The sequence below is a fragment of the Branchiostoma lanceolatum genome, chromosome 3, assembly GCF_035083965.1.
Source record: "Branchiostoma lanceolatum isolate klBraLanc5 chromosome 3, klBraLanc5.hap2, whole genome shotgun sequence".
Classification (NCBI taxonomy): Eukaryota; Metazoa; Chordata; class Leptocardii; order Amphioxiformes; family Branchiostomatidae; genus Branchiostoma; species Branchiostoma lanceolatum.
The window spans coordinates 10432609-10449335 of NC_089724.1; the positions used below are offsets into that span (position 1 = coordinate 10432609).

Sequence of the window (16727 nt, forward strand, 5' to 3'; positions counted from 1 at the left end):
ATAAAGGTACCAGTAAATACAATTGACTCCCCCGTGGATGAAATGGTATGTCCGAGGTGTGACGTGCCGTTGTTATGGACAGCCAGCCCCACCTTTGGTGGCATTTGAATATTCAAGACTTCACAACTGATGACACATGTGACGCTCGATTGTACCTCTCGATCGCTGGACCGACATCTCAGAGGGAAAACGTTCATAGAACGATTAAGGTATTTTTTCATTTATTCATTTAAGGCCTATTTCGACGTTTGGAGGACTAATACGGCCTTTGCGGTTAAAAATCAATTCTGGCGTTTTTTCTCGCCAAACCGTTCCGAATCGTTTGTTTTTGACTTAGAACAGCTTATTAGGCTGTTCTACGTTGTTTCCAATGCAAATCCGACATTTTGCCCAAAACCTATGTTTTAATTGGCTTGACTGGGGTGTGTGTTTGTGTGTGTGTTGAAATGTTTAAAATGATCCGTAACAGTTATATTCTCTGGTTTTATACATTTGTTTGGTATTCAAATCATTGTATGATTAAGTTACAGAAATGCTCTTTTTGTTAGATACAGAAGAGGTTCGTACATTATTTTATGACCGTTCAGTTTCATGTGTGCATGTGACCGGGCATTTAATTAAGACGTACATATAGAACTTAACATGAAAACGCTGCACGCAGAAGAATGATCAATGAAAAGAGTTCAATAGAATTTACAGAAAGGCTAGTAATGCGTCTGTTGATACATGATACTCTGACAAGACCTCAGTAAGTAACCAAACAGACACCGATCAAAATATATTCCCTCCACACGTGTTTTCAATGTTTATTATCCAAACCAAGTAACAAACACCGCGTGGATTTTGCTATGGCCGTCTGCACATACGTGTATGAGTATGCAGATACAATAATGTAAACGGAAGAGTCTATCAGTTGCTCTACATCGATGTTTAGTACATGTGTGGTACCGTGTCATAGACAGGGACATGAAGATGCTAAGCAATCATCATGCATATGATTACTTGATAACAAGTGAGGTAAAACTGCGGCTGTAACAAGCGCGTCTCCTTATACATAATAGATATATAAAGTACGAAAAAATATCAATGATCTTTCTACAGCACAGTATGGAAGTATGGAAGCCTTTGTCCAATTTTATAAAGTTTCTATTCTTTGCTGTATTGTCGGTCGACTACCCCATGGTGCACGGTGTAAAATGATTTATTCACAGGTTGATAAGAGCATATTACCACAAAACGACCTTCATACTAGCAAAGATCAAGGCACAAGACGTCATCTCAGGTGAGGGAGACTGTAGTGTAGGTTTAGTAGTTTAAGGACTTGTGCATTGAAAAGAAAGGTATGGATTGTGGTCAGACTAAAATACAGCACTCTGCATTTTCTGTACATTGATGGATAGGACAGAATACACCTTTTCAGACTAAATACTTTTAATTCTATCATGCTTCAAGTACAGGCAGGGATGTCCCTGTAGCACTTTTGGTAGAAGCCTCACAGCTGAGCCCCTGGCTCCTATTAGTGGCAACTTAGAGCCCTCGGTTCTTATCACGGGGTTTGGATATCTTGGTTGAGGCTGTACCGTCTTTCGGAAGGGACCTAAAATGGGAGGAGGTGCCTCAGGCACGTTAAAGGGGAAGGGCTAGCAACCCCTCCCTGTAGTGTTAAGATATACCATGCTACTGAAACAGCAAGGAAACTTAAACGAACAAGTACAGTACAGGCGTCCAAAGTATACATCTGTGAAAGAAATAACCGGGACCTGCGACCAAATAAATGCAATACAAGTCATATTACAATTGCAGACAGCATTGACCTGGTACGTGAAATAGAGTGTACTCGTGTAAATGACAGCTATCACGAAAATTCATCAACTTATAGATGGCGGCCCGACAATAAATAACCGGGACCTGCGACCAAATCATTGACGTATAGAGAAAGGTACGTCTAACTCAGAGAACGATATTGAACTGGAAATTGCTTGTAAGCATAGAGAAGGGCCATTGATACAGGAACTATTAAAGATGCTGAGATCATAGGAGTATATATGGAAATTCAATGGAAAATGTGCACGTTATTTAATCATATGAATCTATATAATGTGAATGGGTGTTTCCGCGAACTCCCATAACAACTCCAAAGCGTCACAGGGAGTTGTCGCGTACTTCCGCAGAGTACTGTGTCCAACATGTAGTGAAGATATTGACGATGAATTTCATTTTGTGATGACTTTATAGTGAAGAGAGAGATGCGCTGTTACAGACTATTAGTATTACTACTAAGACAAATTTCACCCTATCACAGTATCAGGGGTACAATATTCTATTTTCTATGTATTGTTGTTATGTCCAACTACTATATTCACATGCATAGGTCAATTTCACTATAAATGAATTCTTTATAAATAGATTACTTTATATACTAATACGCTATTCGAAAAGCGAGACCGAATTACCCACACATGACTATATTAATCCATATACTGTCATCGATAATATTTTGAAGGTTTGGAGAATTGTAGGATAGATTAGCCTTGTAGTATTGTTGGTCTATTGCCGTACATTGCGTCATGTACGATCGTTAAGCAATAAAGTTCATTCATTCAGTAATTGCAGGTGCTCTTTCAAACACCTGGTAATTTCTTTAAAAGTAGGGTGCGTCCCAGGGATTATTTCATACCTCCGAATGAAAACGTCGCGATCCATCCCAACATCAATCTGCTTGGGGATTAGTCACTCAAAGGACATTCTATAGAAAATCACATTGGTCCTTTGTTGCTCGAAGGGAGTTGCCGCGTATTAGCGTAGAGTAATTGCAGGACCTGGTGCTCCTCCGGTGGTATTTTCAACTCACGTATTGTGGCCAAACCCCTGGTAATTTGCTTAAAAGTTGCGTGCACCCAAATGATCACCAATTAATCCATTAATAAACACTCTCCTGTCCCAAAGGAGCTCTAGTCCACCAGTCCACACAAGGTCGCGATGGCACACAAAACGTGAAGCACGCGATGGTTGTATTGGAGAACCCGGTGTAAAATGTGCCACACTAGTCATATCATACTCAAAATATCTGACAATGAGAAACCATCGTAACCGATATGTATTCAGTAAAACATTTTATTGCAATGCTCAATCGACACATATTACTGACAAATACTTGTGGTGATGATACACTATCTTGTCAGAGGGAACCAGCGTCAAAGGGAAGGAAACTATCCACATCGCCTGTCATTGACAATCACTTAAGTCCATCACTTGATGTTTTTTACAGCCAGGTTCCATGAAAATGGGCCTGTCTATAATGGAGATGCTAATGCTTCTCATGTTCGGACTGCTGACTGTTAACGCTACTGGTAAGTAAAATTCTGCACATGTTTTCATACATTTAAGGCCCATCGCTTCACAAAAGTACAAAAATATGTTTGACAACATTCTTACTTGTCAAACGTCACTAAGTGTGTTGTAAACTACTATCGTCGCCACTAGGTTCCAATTAGATATCAATTCCTGAGAAAGTCAGTGCATCTTTCAATGTCACATTGCCGGAAGATACAAGGATTAAGCATACTTACCGATCGCGAAAAGATAGCTAGTGACGCACATACAGTCGTTTTGGATGGTTAGGTACGTATGGGTTAGACCGATTCAATGGAAATATTCTAATACATATGGCAAATGGTATGCGAGGGGCTGGAATCCTGCACAATGATAAAATACACGTAATATTACAATTACAGACAGCATTGGCCTGGTACGTACATATGTCCGTGTTAAGGCAAAATACAATGAATGTACTCGTATAAATGACAGCTGTCACGAAAAATAATCAACTTAGGTGGCGCCCCTTAAGCCCCTCTGAGGTCACTCAAAGATAATCACCGACAATTACCAAATTGCCATCGCCTGATAGTATAATTGTAACGCTTTTTCATCTATCAATTTATTCATCAAAGTACCGAAGGATATTGTAAAGACCATTTGATAGTTTCAGAAATATTGTAACATGGCAAATTATTGGCAGGTATGATATGATAATATATGTATATACATATATGTATCTATGAACCTTGGAAGGGTGGAACTTAGCAATTTGCCGACTAGGGGCTACCTGAATAAAAAATGATAACGTTAAACACACCTCGAAGTCTAACACAACATAACAGCTGGGCTTTATCAAAAGGAAAGTTCGCTTGTTTTGTCAACTTAACATCCCCCCTTTAATCGATGAAATAGGAAAAAACTACACTCATTTTTCTCTTGGGGGGAAACCACATATCTACAGTCCTGTCCCTCTTATTTTCCATGCACGTCGTTACTAATAGATACAGACGAATGTGCCGACCTGACGCACAACTGTCACAGCAACGCCACCTGCAACAACACGGACGGATCCTTTAACTGCAGTTGTAACCTGGGTTTCCATGGAAACGGCACGTACTGTTCAGGTGCAAACAATTGTCTTCCATCCCTTTAGCTTATAATAAGTCTGACCATATTCTTTGATTTAAATAAAGATGATAGATAACACATCTATAGTGCAGTTAAGTATAGCCCCCGTATTTATGTATGACCTTTACAGACATGTTGTCATGAATATAAAATCATTTATAGTAAAACACAGCTCAAGTGTCATCTTTTGCTAAAAGAAAGGCAAATTACTTTTAAGCGTCTTTTCTGTCAATAGTAACCTATACCCACTGCGCACTTCTTGGATCATCCATATGAGTTATGGGGTCCACGCCGAAGTCGCGCCACAGATCCTGACCAGTCACGTTACTTTAACATGTTATCATAGATGGTGGGTGGGTGGGGAAAACAGTTCGCGCCGTCTCCAAAATTACGTCTTCATTTTTCCTCCCCTTCCCATTCCCCTATCCTTTGGATCAGTCTCCGTCACGCTCCCTCGGTAAGTGTCGGATGAATCCGCTGAAGTGACAGTGGGTAGTCTGTCTCTCCTGTACTTATAAGGTATGTTCAGGTGAACTCATTAGTCTGATCCAATCAGTTTGCAGTGGGAATAGTAACCTATACCCACTGCGCACTTCTTGGATCATCCATATGAGTTATGGGGTCCACGCCTTCGTCGCGCCCCATGCTCCTCCCTTGTCCCTATATTATATCAACATTATATCTGACATCCTTCATGGATCACCATGTACATTTATCAAGTACGTCTTCTATCATGCTGTCATTCTCCAATATCCGCCAGCACGATAATTTGGGGATTCATTATGACACAACCGTTCCTTTTACTTATCCTCCCCTCTCTCATCTTCTCCCCTCTCTTATCTTCTCCCCTCTCTCATCTTCTCCCCTCTCTCATCTTCTCCCCTCTCTCATCTTCTCCCCTCTCTCATCTTCTCCCCTCTCTCATCTTCTCCCCACTCTCATCCCACTCTCATCCCACTCTCATCCCACTCTCATCCCATTCTCATCCCATTCTCATCCCTGTTCTTATCCCCTTCCTTAACCCTTTCTTCCCCAATGTTCCCATTCTCATCCCGTGTCTACTCTGAACAAAGCATAGCACAGTAGCCTCTACCAGTCTCCGCGGCACGGTCGCTGGGAAAATAGTAGAAATCGGCCAAATAGAGTCAATTGTATGAAGAGAGTCGGCTACGGAGAGAGGGTCCCATATTGAACTATGCCTGCGAATGTTACCCTCCATGGTCAAAATCCCCCGGCAAGTGTTCTCCCAATAGCCGGCGTAGTTAGTCTGGTAGAGACTGATAGCACAGCTGGAAAACTTAATACATTGAATGTTATATCCCTTACCGTCCTATAGACCTATTCACACACTTGACCTTACACTTTTCAGATGCATTACAACGTTTCCCCATAGATGAAGTCGATGACCCAGCGATAAAACCAATCCACCACCCTGCAGCAGCATTTACATTTCCGCATGTGGCTTCTCCAATGTTGGGCGTTTTCCAGTCTTAAACCACTGGGTTCCTTGCCCAGGGCAACTCGTAAAAGGAGTGTTCCTCCTGTGAGATTCCCAGCAGTAGTGAGGGGTGAATTGGCCCCCATAACCACATTAATTCATAAAAGGATTACATCGTCTGCCAGCCTAGAACAATGGCAAGGACAGATTACCATTATAACTGTCAGAGAATTCAAAATTTTTCAGTACTGGTTTTGCTAGGAACATTATCAAACCATGCAGAATGACTTAGATCTCCCTCAAAAAGTCACATAATCCAAGGAAGTTTCAATCAAATAAGATCCTTTGGATAATCAAGACACTACTATCTACAACTTTCAGTTTTTGGGGTAGTCAACCTTGTTCAATTTTCAAACTTTTAAATCAACCCTGTCAACGTTGTGTTAGAGTAACTACTAGTAAATGGATCTAAATTTCCAATGTCTTCCCCACATTAGCCTTGGTGTGTCTAGAAATATGACTTTTGCTTTTTGGGGAGTTCTTCGTCTACTTGTTGGAGTAACCAGGAATTAGACTGGAGCTCTGTAGAACAGTACATATACTGCTAGCCAATGTCTCAAACTAAATCGTAAGCCAGTGTTGTTATTCCTTTATTTCTTGGCTGACTGTTCTTCAAGCTAACTTCTTTATGTGTAGCCATACTTCAATTTCTTATCTGTTGTCTGTAGATTTCAAACATGACTTGACGAGTAACTTGTACATGGCAAACTGTCTCAGCCAGGCCTCCACTTATGTGAACTGTACGGCTGCCAGACGCATACTGAAGCCCAAAGTGTACATTATCCTGTATTTATATAGTTTTACTGGGGTCTTTAAAAGCAGATTACAAAACTAACAGACAAACAAAACAAAACACACACCAACAAATGTATTTATTATCATTTATTTGTTTCGGGCACTCACTGGCCCATAGTTAACCCTATATGTACATGAACACAATCTTAGTACCTACAACAAACCCAAAATGACTACTATATATACGTTTCCCGATGTCTTGAGGTTTGTCTCTGTATCTATCTATATAACCGGTATACCCATAAGTTAACTACAACTGTGACAACATGCAGTCTGTGATGACGCCATTACACGTTAAAAAAACTAAGCTTAGAAAGCTGCCGCCCAGCAGAAAAGGAAAACCAGAAAGGAACGGGTAGTCAACCTCACGAAGAGCACGTCTCTGATCCAATGTGAACACTGTGGCCAGAGGTTCAGGACCAGAATAGAACTTTACAACTACAAGAGGACTCATGCGACACATATACCACAGCCAACCGATGGATGGCAGCGGTCCTCGTCACAAGTGACGAACGAACCACCAGGTTTATCAAGATCGGTTTCTGAATCGGGAAAAAACGTCACCTGTCACCGACTGAACTGAACACAACGACGTGCTCCTGAATGGAAGACACCCAGATGTTGCTGATGTGTTTTAGCAGGAGAATACCCACACTGCCGCCGCCGTCTCTAGGGGTGAACCTATGCCACCAGTCATATCACCAAAGGCCTCGGCCTTCCTCACCGATAACACACTCATGATCCCAAGCATGACCATGTAAGTCTATGACATCTAAGATATCGTGCATTACCTCCGTCTACTGATCCAGCAGGGCATAAATGTTGATAACAGTCTCAGGTGTACATGTTCCTTATTCTTTCGACCCTGTCCTCTAATAACGTAGAACGTGGCCAACTACTACAAATGCCTGCCTCGTATGTTTTCAGGTTTATCTTCCATCGTATAACATGGCCAAATACTAAGTGGGCACGTGACATACATTTGAATAACCATATGTACAATGCCTTACATGTCACCACGCTTTTCTACATCTAGCGTATGCCCTGGCCGAAAATAAATACATAAATGTACATGCCTCATATATACTCACGTTCATCTCCACCTCACATAGTACCTGGCCGACTCAAACACCACGTGAACATACTCACATACCTACACGTTCATCTACAATGTACGCCTCACATAGAACTTGGCTGAATCAAATCACGTGACCATGCTTCACATGTCGCACAATTCATCTACGTCTCGCAAGAACGTGTCCAAATACCACGTGGACCTGCCTCTGATTCCACAACGTTTGTCTTCGCCTCACGTTGAACGTGACCAACTCAAAAGACCACGTGACCCTACCTTGAACGTCGCCAGATTCACCTACGTCTCGCATAAATAAAACGTGGCCGATTACTACGTGACCATGCCTTGTCTGCCGCATGATATATCTACATGTATACCTCGGATAGAACATGGCCGAAAACCACGTGAACCGTGTCTTACCTGTTTCCAACTTTATTAATACCACCTGTAGAACGTGACCGGATACCACGTAGTCCTGCACCGCATAAAACATTTGTTTTGCCTAATACCCTGTTCATCTGTGACTCACATTGAACATGGCCGAATACCACGTAGACATGCTTCGCATGTCACCGAGTTCATCTAACGAATGAATGAATGAATGAACTTTATTGCTCGACAATTGCACATAACACAATGTATGCAAAAGCAATCAATACAATAAGTACTCAACTATTCTGAAAACGATAACTCCAAGAATATGAACGTAGATGGCGTACTAATATAATATACGTCAAACATTTCTATCTGCTACAATACATTCTCTTTTTTGTAAAGCGCTATGTCTCATCTAGAACGTGGCCGAATACCACGTAGGCATATCGCACATATACCGTGTCCGAATACCACGTAGGCATATCTCCCATAGAACGTGGCCGAATACCACATAGACATGTCTCACCTAGAACGTGGCCGAATACCACGTCGACATGTCTCACCTAGAACGTGGCCGAATACCACATAGACATGTCTCACCCAGAACGTGGCCGAATACCACGTAGGCAAGTCTCACCTAGAACGTGGCCGAATACCACGTAGGCAAGCCTCACATAGAACGTGGCCGAATACCACGTAGGCAAGCCTCACATAGAACGTGGCCGAATACCACGTAAGCATGCCTCACATAGAACGTGGCCGAATACCACGTAGGCATGTCTCACATAAAAACGTGGCCGAATACCACGTAAGCATGTCTCACAAGAACGTGGCCGAATACCACGTAGGCATGCCTCACATAAAACGTGGCCGAATACCACGTGTACAAGCCGCGCATGTCGCCAAGTTTCTCTGCGCCTCACAACGTGGCCGAATACCACAATACACGCCTCAGAAATTTCACGAATGCTCATCGATTACAACACATGACCGAAAACACACTTTATATCAATAACTCGTAAACGAATCTACATACTATATTCCACAAACGGCAAACAGACGTCAACACGTCAATTTTTGTTTTTCTTTTAAATAATATGAACATTAAAATACTTGATACAAAAACGACCAACCGAACAGTGTAGTCCATGTACTTCTCACGTTCACCGTGGCCGAATACCACGACAACAAGCCTCACAAATTTCACGAATGCTTATCGTACATTAAAATGACCGCAAACACAATTTACATCAATACCTCGTCAACGAATCTACATACTATATTCCGCACGAGCAAACAAAAATCCACACGGTAATGCAATATAAACGACAAAATAGTCCACAACGACAAACCGTACACCTGTGTAGTTCATCTACTCCTCACATAAAACGTGGCCGAATACCACAACAACATGACTCACAAATTTCATGAATGCTTATCGTACATTAGAATGACCGCAAACACAGTTTACATCAATACCACGTCCGCAAATCTATATACTATATTCCGCACGAGCAACAGAAATCCACATGGAAATGCAATATGAACAACAGAATATTCAAAAAAGACAAACCACACATCTGTCACTGTTCCCGGGCCATCAGCAATGGCGGGCGGCACTGGCAGTGAGTTGCGACTCCGGGTCCAGCCGAGGTTATGCCTGCTGGTTCTGTGGATGTCACGACGCTGTCCATCACTTCTGTCCTCCTTGCTCCAGCCGACAAACTGATAGTTGTCTCACCATACTAGGACAGAAAATGCGTCAAATTAACGTGATGGTAATTCTCGAGCTTCTCTTCAAACTCTAGGACTTCCACACCAGAGTCCAACTCACATACCATGCCGGCAGAACAACCCGAGATCATGATAGCGAGCCTTTCCCCAGGCCAAAGCCAAACTTAAAACCTAATTACACAAAGTGCGCGTGGCTGTTGTCACACCTTTATGACAAATCAACAGTCACAAAAAACGTCAAAATGACAAATCGCAAAATTCCAAATTTCACCACTTAAAGCACTATAAAAGCAACCTTCCAACCATCACCCTGTACCGAAGTCTAATCTCTCCCTGGCGAGAGAAATGTCCTCTCACAGACGCCCGCGGTGCACCGGAAGAAACCACCGAAGTGTTCTGCTGTTCCCCACACCAGTTAGCGCTGTCACTCGGCACCTGGTGTGTCCGCTGCACGTGCATCACCTATTGTACTGTTCTCCAGCAAATTAGCGTCATCACCCAGCACCTGGTCTGCCGTCGCGCCCAAATTCCTTGGCTGCACGCCTCCCTGCCGTGGTCCAAATACCTGCAGTCTACTATTGAAGGTACAAATATATAAGCACTGTTATTAGCTGCAGCTTCCCAAGTACTCGACCAAAGCCGTGGCCGACCACCAAGTCGGTAGACAACCATCAGTCACTACAGAAAGCCGCCCCCCAAACTAGCTCACTAGGAATAAAACATGTGCCCCTTGCGTCCACACAAGGTATACAAATACAAATCACCCCGCTACTGACATCCTGTCACCAAAACGCTAAACATCGTCCGAAAAAAGCATGAAAATCTTAGTCCAACCTTCAACTTTCCCCTTTCACAAAGGAGCAACCGAAAGAAAAAGAGCTTCGTCAAAGTCCAGTCTTTCTACATCAAGCTCTCCTAAGCGAGGGATCCAAGTCTCGCACCTCCGGTTGTGTTGGATGAATCCGCTGAAGTGACAGTGGGTAGTCTGTCTCTCCTGTACTTATAAGGTATGTTCAGGTGAACTCATTAGTCTGATCCAATCAGTTTGCAGTGGGAATAGCTATACCTTTTCGTAAGTAAAGTCCACAAACGCTTTGTGTGAGGGTAGCAATAACATTTTTTTTATAAATTCCATGTCTGTAGACATTGACGAGTGCCTGAACAGCACCTGGAATGACTGTCACGTGAAAGCCACGTGCCTGAACACTCAGGGGTCGTTTCGCTGTAGCTGTGAGAACGGTTACCATGGCAACGGGACGTTCTGTCAAGATTATAAAAAATATTCTTTTCTCTGAATTGTAAAATCTATTCATGTAAAATCTATACATGTTAATCGTTGACAGTAAATTTGATACATAACATATCAAAATATGATTCGATTATGATACAGATACAGATGAATGTGTCGACTTGACGCACAACTGTCACAGCAACGCCACCTGCAACAACATGGACGGATCCTTTAACTGCAGTTGTAACCTGGGTTTCCATGGAGACGGCACGTACTGTTCAGGTGCAAACAATTGTCTTCCATCCCTTTAGCTTATAATTAGTCTGACCATATTCTTTGATTTAAATAAAGATGATAGATAACACATCTATAGTGCAATTAAGTATAGCCCCCGTATTTATGTATGACCTTTACAGTCATGTTGTCATGAATATAAAATCATTTATCAGTAAAAACACAGCTCAAGTGTCATCTTTTGCTAAAAGAAAGGCAAATTACTTTTAAGCGTCTTTTCTGTCAATAGCTGTACCTTTTCGTAAGTAAAGTCCACAAACGCTTTGTGTGAGGGTAGCAATAACATTTTTTTTTTTAAATTCCATGTCTGTAGACATTGACGAGTGCCTGAACAGCACCTGGAATGACTGTCACGTGAAAGCCACGTGCCTGAACACTCAGGGGTCGTTTCACTGTAGCTGTGAGAACGGTTACCATGGCAACGGGACGTTCTGTCAAGGTTATAAAAATATTATTTTCTCTGAATTGTAAAATCTATTCATGTAAAATCTATACATGTTAATCGTTGACAGTAAATGTGATACATAACATATCAAAATACGATTCGATTATGATACAGATACAGATGAATGTGTCGACCTGACACACAACTGTCACAGCAACGCCACCTGCAACAACACGGACGGGTCCTTTAACTGCAGTTGTAACCTGGGTTTCCATGGAAACGGCACGTACTGTTCAGGTGCAAACAATTGTCTTCCATCCCTTTAGCTTATAATAAGTCTGACCATATTCTTTGATTTAAATAAAGATGATAGATAACACATCCATAGTGCAGTTAAGTATAGCCCCCGTATTTATGTATGACCTTTACAGACATGTTGTCATGAATATAAAATCATTTATCAGTAAAAACACAGCTAAGGTGTCATCTTTTGCTAAAAGAAAGGCAAATTACTTTTAAGCGTCTTTTCTGTCAATGGCTATACCTTTTCGTAAGTAAAGTCCACAAACGCATTGTGTGAGGGTAGCAATAACATTTTTTTTTTTTAAATTCCATGTCTGTAGACATTGACGAGTGCCTGAACAGCACCTGGAATGACTGTCACGTGAAAGCCACGTGCCTGAACACTCAGGGGTCGTTTCGCTGTAGCTGTGAGAACGGTTACCATGGCAACGGGACGTTCTGTCAAGGTTATAAAAATATTATTTTCTCTGAATTGTAAAATCTATTCATGTAAAATCTATACATGTTAATCGTTGACAGTAAATTTGATACATAACATATTAAAATACGATTCGATTATGATACAGATACAGATGAATGTGTCGACTTGACGCACAACTGTCACAGCAACGCCACCTGCAACAACATGGACGGATCCTTTAACTGCAGTTGTAACCTGGGTTTCCATGGAGACGGCACGTACTGTTCAGGTGCAAACAATTGTCTTCCATCCCTTTAGCTTATAATTAGTCTGACCATATTCTTTGATTTAAATAAAGATGATAGATAACACATCTATAGTGCAGTTAAGTATAGCCCCCGTATTTATGTATGACCTTTACAGACATGTTGTCATGAATATAAAATCATATATCAGTAAAAACACAGCTAAGGTGTCATCTTTTGCTAAAAGAAAGGCAAATTACTTTTAAGCGTCTTTTCTGTCAATAGCTATACCTTTTCGTAAGTTAAGTCCACAAACGCTTTGTGTGAGGGTAGCAATAACATTTTATTTTTAAATTCCATGTCTGTAGACATTGACGAGTGCCTGAACAGCACCTGGAATGACTGTCACGTGAAAGCCACGTGCCTGAACACTCAGGGGTCGTTTCGCTGTAGCTGTGAGAACGGTTACCATGGCAACGGGACGTTCTGTCAAGGTTATAAAAATATTCTTTTCTCTGAATTGTAAAATCTATTCAATGTAAAATCTATACATGTTAATCGTTGACAGTAAATGTGATACATAACATATCAAAATACGATTCGATTATGATACAGATACAGATGAATGTGTCGACCTGACACACAACTGTCACAGCAACGCCACCTGCAACAACACGGACGGGTCCTTTAACTGCAGTTGTAACCTGGGTTTCCATGGAAACGGCACGCACTGTTCAGGTAGAACATTGTCTTTACTCTCTTTAGTTCCGCCCCATTTAAACTTAGTCTAACACTATTCTTTAACTTGAAAATGTTACTTTTCTGCGCATATCGATGATACATAAAACATCTATGGTGCGCCCTCGTATTCAGCTAAAACCTTTACAGATATTGAAAATGTTGTCATTTATATAAATGGAATGACTGCCACGTGAAAGCCACTTGCCTGAACACTCAGGGGTCGTTTCGTTGTAGCTGTGGGAATGGTTACCATGGCAACGGGACGTTCTGTCAAGGCTATAAAAATATTCTTTTCTCTGAATTGTAAAAAATATTTCATGTAAAATCTATACATGTTAATCGTTGACAGTAAATTTGATACATAACATATTAAAATATGATTCGATTATGATACAGATACAGATGAATGTGTCGACTTGACGCACAACTGTCACAGCAACGCCACCTGCAACAACATGGACGGATCCTTTAACTGCAGTTGTAACCTGGGTTTCCATGGAGACGGCACGTACTGTTCAGGTGCAAACAATTGTCTTCCATCCCTTTAGCTTATAATTAGTCTGACCATATTCTTTGATTTAAATAAAGATGATAGATAACACATCTATAGTGCAGTTAAGTATAGCCCCCGTATTTATGTATGACCTTTACAGACATGTTGTCATGAATATAAAATCATTTATCAGTAAAAACACAGCTAAGGTGTCATCTTTTGCTAAAAGAAAGGCAAATTACTTTTAAGCGTCTTTTCTGTCAATAGCTATACCTTTTCGTAAGTTAAGTCCACAAACGCTTTGTGTGAGGGTAACAATAACATTTTTTTTTTTAAATTCCATGTCTGTAGACATTGACGAGTGCCTGAGCAGCACCTGGAATGACTGTCACGTGAAAGCCACGTGCCTGAACACTCAGGGGTCGTTTCACTGTAGCTGTGAGAACGGTTACCATGGCAACGGGACGTTCTGTCAAGGTTATAAAAATATTCTTTTCTCTGAATTGTAAAATCTATTCAATGTAAAATCTATACATGTTAATCGTTGACAGTAAATGTGATACATAACATATTAAAATATGATTCGATTATGATACAGATACAGATGAATGTGTCGACCTGACACACAACTGTCACAGCAACGCCACCTGCAACAACACGGACGGATCCTTTAACTGCAGTTGTAACCTGGGTTTCCATGGAAACGGCACGCACTGTTCAGGTAGAACATTGTCTTTACTCTCTTTAGTTCCGCCCCATTTAAACTTAGTCTAACACTATTCTTTAACTTGAAAATGTTACTTTTCTGCGCATATCGATGATACATAAAACATCTTTTCAGCTAAAACCTTTACAGATATTGAAAATGTTGTCATTTATATAAATGGAATGACTGCCACGTGAAAGCCACGTGCCTGAACACTCAGGGGTCGTTTCGTTGTAGCTGTGGGAATGGTTACCATGGCAGCGGGACTTTCTGTCAAGGTAATGAACACCGTTTATTTCTAGAATTGTTAAATTCTTACTTATTAATCGTCTCAAATATACATGTGGTACATGCATACACAACATATTGAAATATTTGATTTTGCACAGATACAGACGAATGTGCCGACCTGACGCACAACTGTCACGGCAGCGCCACCTGCCACAACACGGATGGATCTTTCAACTGCAGCTGTAACCTGGGTTTCCATGGAAACGGCACGTATTGTTCAGGTAGAACATTTTTTCAATCTCTTTATTTCTGCACCCTTTAATCTTAGATAGTCTGACAATATTGTTTATCTTCCACAAATGTTATCGGGGCCTATCAGTGACAGATGACACGTTCGAGTGGCAAAAAGTACATGTGTATGCCTTCAATTTAGCAATGACCTTCAAAGGTATTACACATATTGTTCTGTAATGAACTGTTCATTAGTCGACACAACCTTTGCTTTAAATAAGGGCCACTGTTTGCTAAAACTCAAATTGTTGTTACAACCTTCTTGTTCGAGTCACGGTTCGAGTTGAAAATGTTTCTTTTGAAAGCCAAGTCCGCAATGCTAACCGGAAACATTTTCTTTTTTAATTCCATGTTTGTAGATATTGACGAGTGCCTGAACAGCACCTGGAATGACTGTCACGTGAAAGCCACGTGTCTGAACACTGAGGGTTCGTTTCGCTGTAGCTGTTGGAACGGTTTCCATGGCAACGGGACGTTCTGTCAAGGTAATGAATTATAATGACTTGAATTGTAAAAATTCTAACACTTAATCGTTGCAAGTAGACATGTGATACATGCATATAACACACTAAATTGTATCGGATGTTGATACAGATACAGACGAATGTGCCGACCTGACACACAACTGTCACAGCAACGCCACCTGCCACAACACGGAAGGATCTTTCAACTGCAGCTGTAACCAGGGTTTCCAAGGAAATGGAATATTCTGTTCAGGTACAGCATTTGTGTTTCAATATTTGTTCAATATCTTTTACCTTTCAGTATTGTTTTTAGCAATATAAATATTGTCTTTATTGATTGTATGTGATATGGATGGAACAGTTTTCATGATCTGATATTCAAATAATTTGAAAATCCATAATCTGTTATTCATGTTTGATGCATATGGAAAAATCATCTTTTTTCCACGGAGATATTCACTTTTAGCTACCTCTTGTGAAGAGTTTGTGTTTCTACAGTTTGCTCAAAATGGTTATTTGTTATTTCAGTTTCAGCAAACTACCTCATCTATGGCAAGGAACACAGAGTATGCTTTAGTAGGTATGTTTGGCACAAGTCCTAACGCCCGTTACAAACTTTTGTTTCAATATGCAGAAATATGCGCCAGTGGCTGGAGGTATTATGAAGACTCGTGTTACCTTCCATCAACAAGTCTGCAGGGTGTTCACTCCCGCCAAGGGCACGAGTCGATAACCTGGGAACAAGCTCGGGTCACGTGCCAAGCCCTCCAGGGAGACCTCGCCATAGCGCCGACCGCTGCCGAACAGGTATGTATGTATACCGTATATAGTAATATGTTTCCTTACACAAAGTAAAGCGTCTACCAACAAGCTTTCGATCAGTCATTCTGGTCCTTCTCAAAACGATTGGACCCGTAGCCTATATGTGTCAAGGGTAACGCTTTACTTTTGTGTACGATACTTAAGTTATTACTTTGTCGATTGCCGTTACAGAAGAACCTCCATACGAATATAGATATA

General features: G+C 41.2%; 1 protein-coding gene across 1 annotated transcript; it reads left to right on the plus strand.

Moving 5' to 3' along the window:
- Window positions 1-11056: 11056 nt before the first annotated feature.
- On the plus strand, window positions 11057-16309 carry LOC136429387 (latent-transforming growth factor beta-binding protein 2-like). The gene is made up of 15 exons (XM_066419219.1): window positions 11057-11186; window positions 11314-11436; window positions 11762-11887; window positions 12008-12130; window positions 12457-12582; window positions 12703-12825; window positions 13150-13275; window positions 13397-13519; window positions 13919-14041; window positions 14367-14492; window positions 14614-14736; window positions 15111-15233; window positions 15603-15728; window positions 15838-15960; window positions 16236-16309. Exons 1-15 carry the CDS (start codon window positions 11057-11059, stop codon window positions 16307-16309), a joined length of 1818 nt encoding a protein of 605 aa, XP_066275316.1.
- The last annotated feature ends 418 nt before the right edge of the window (window positions 16310-16727 follow it).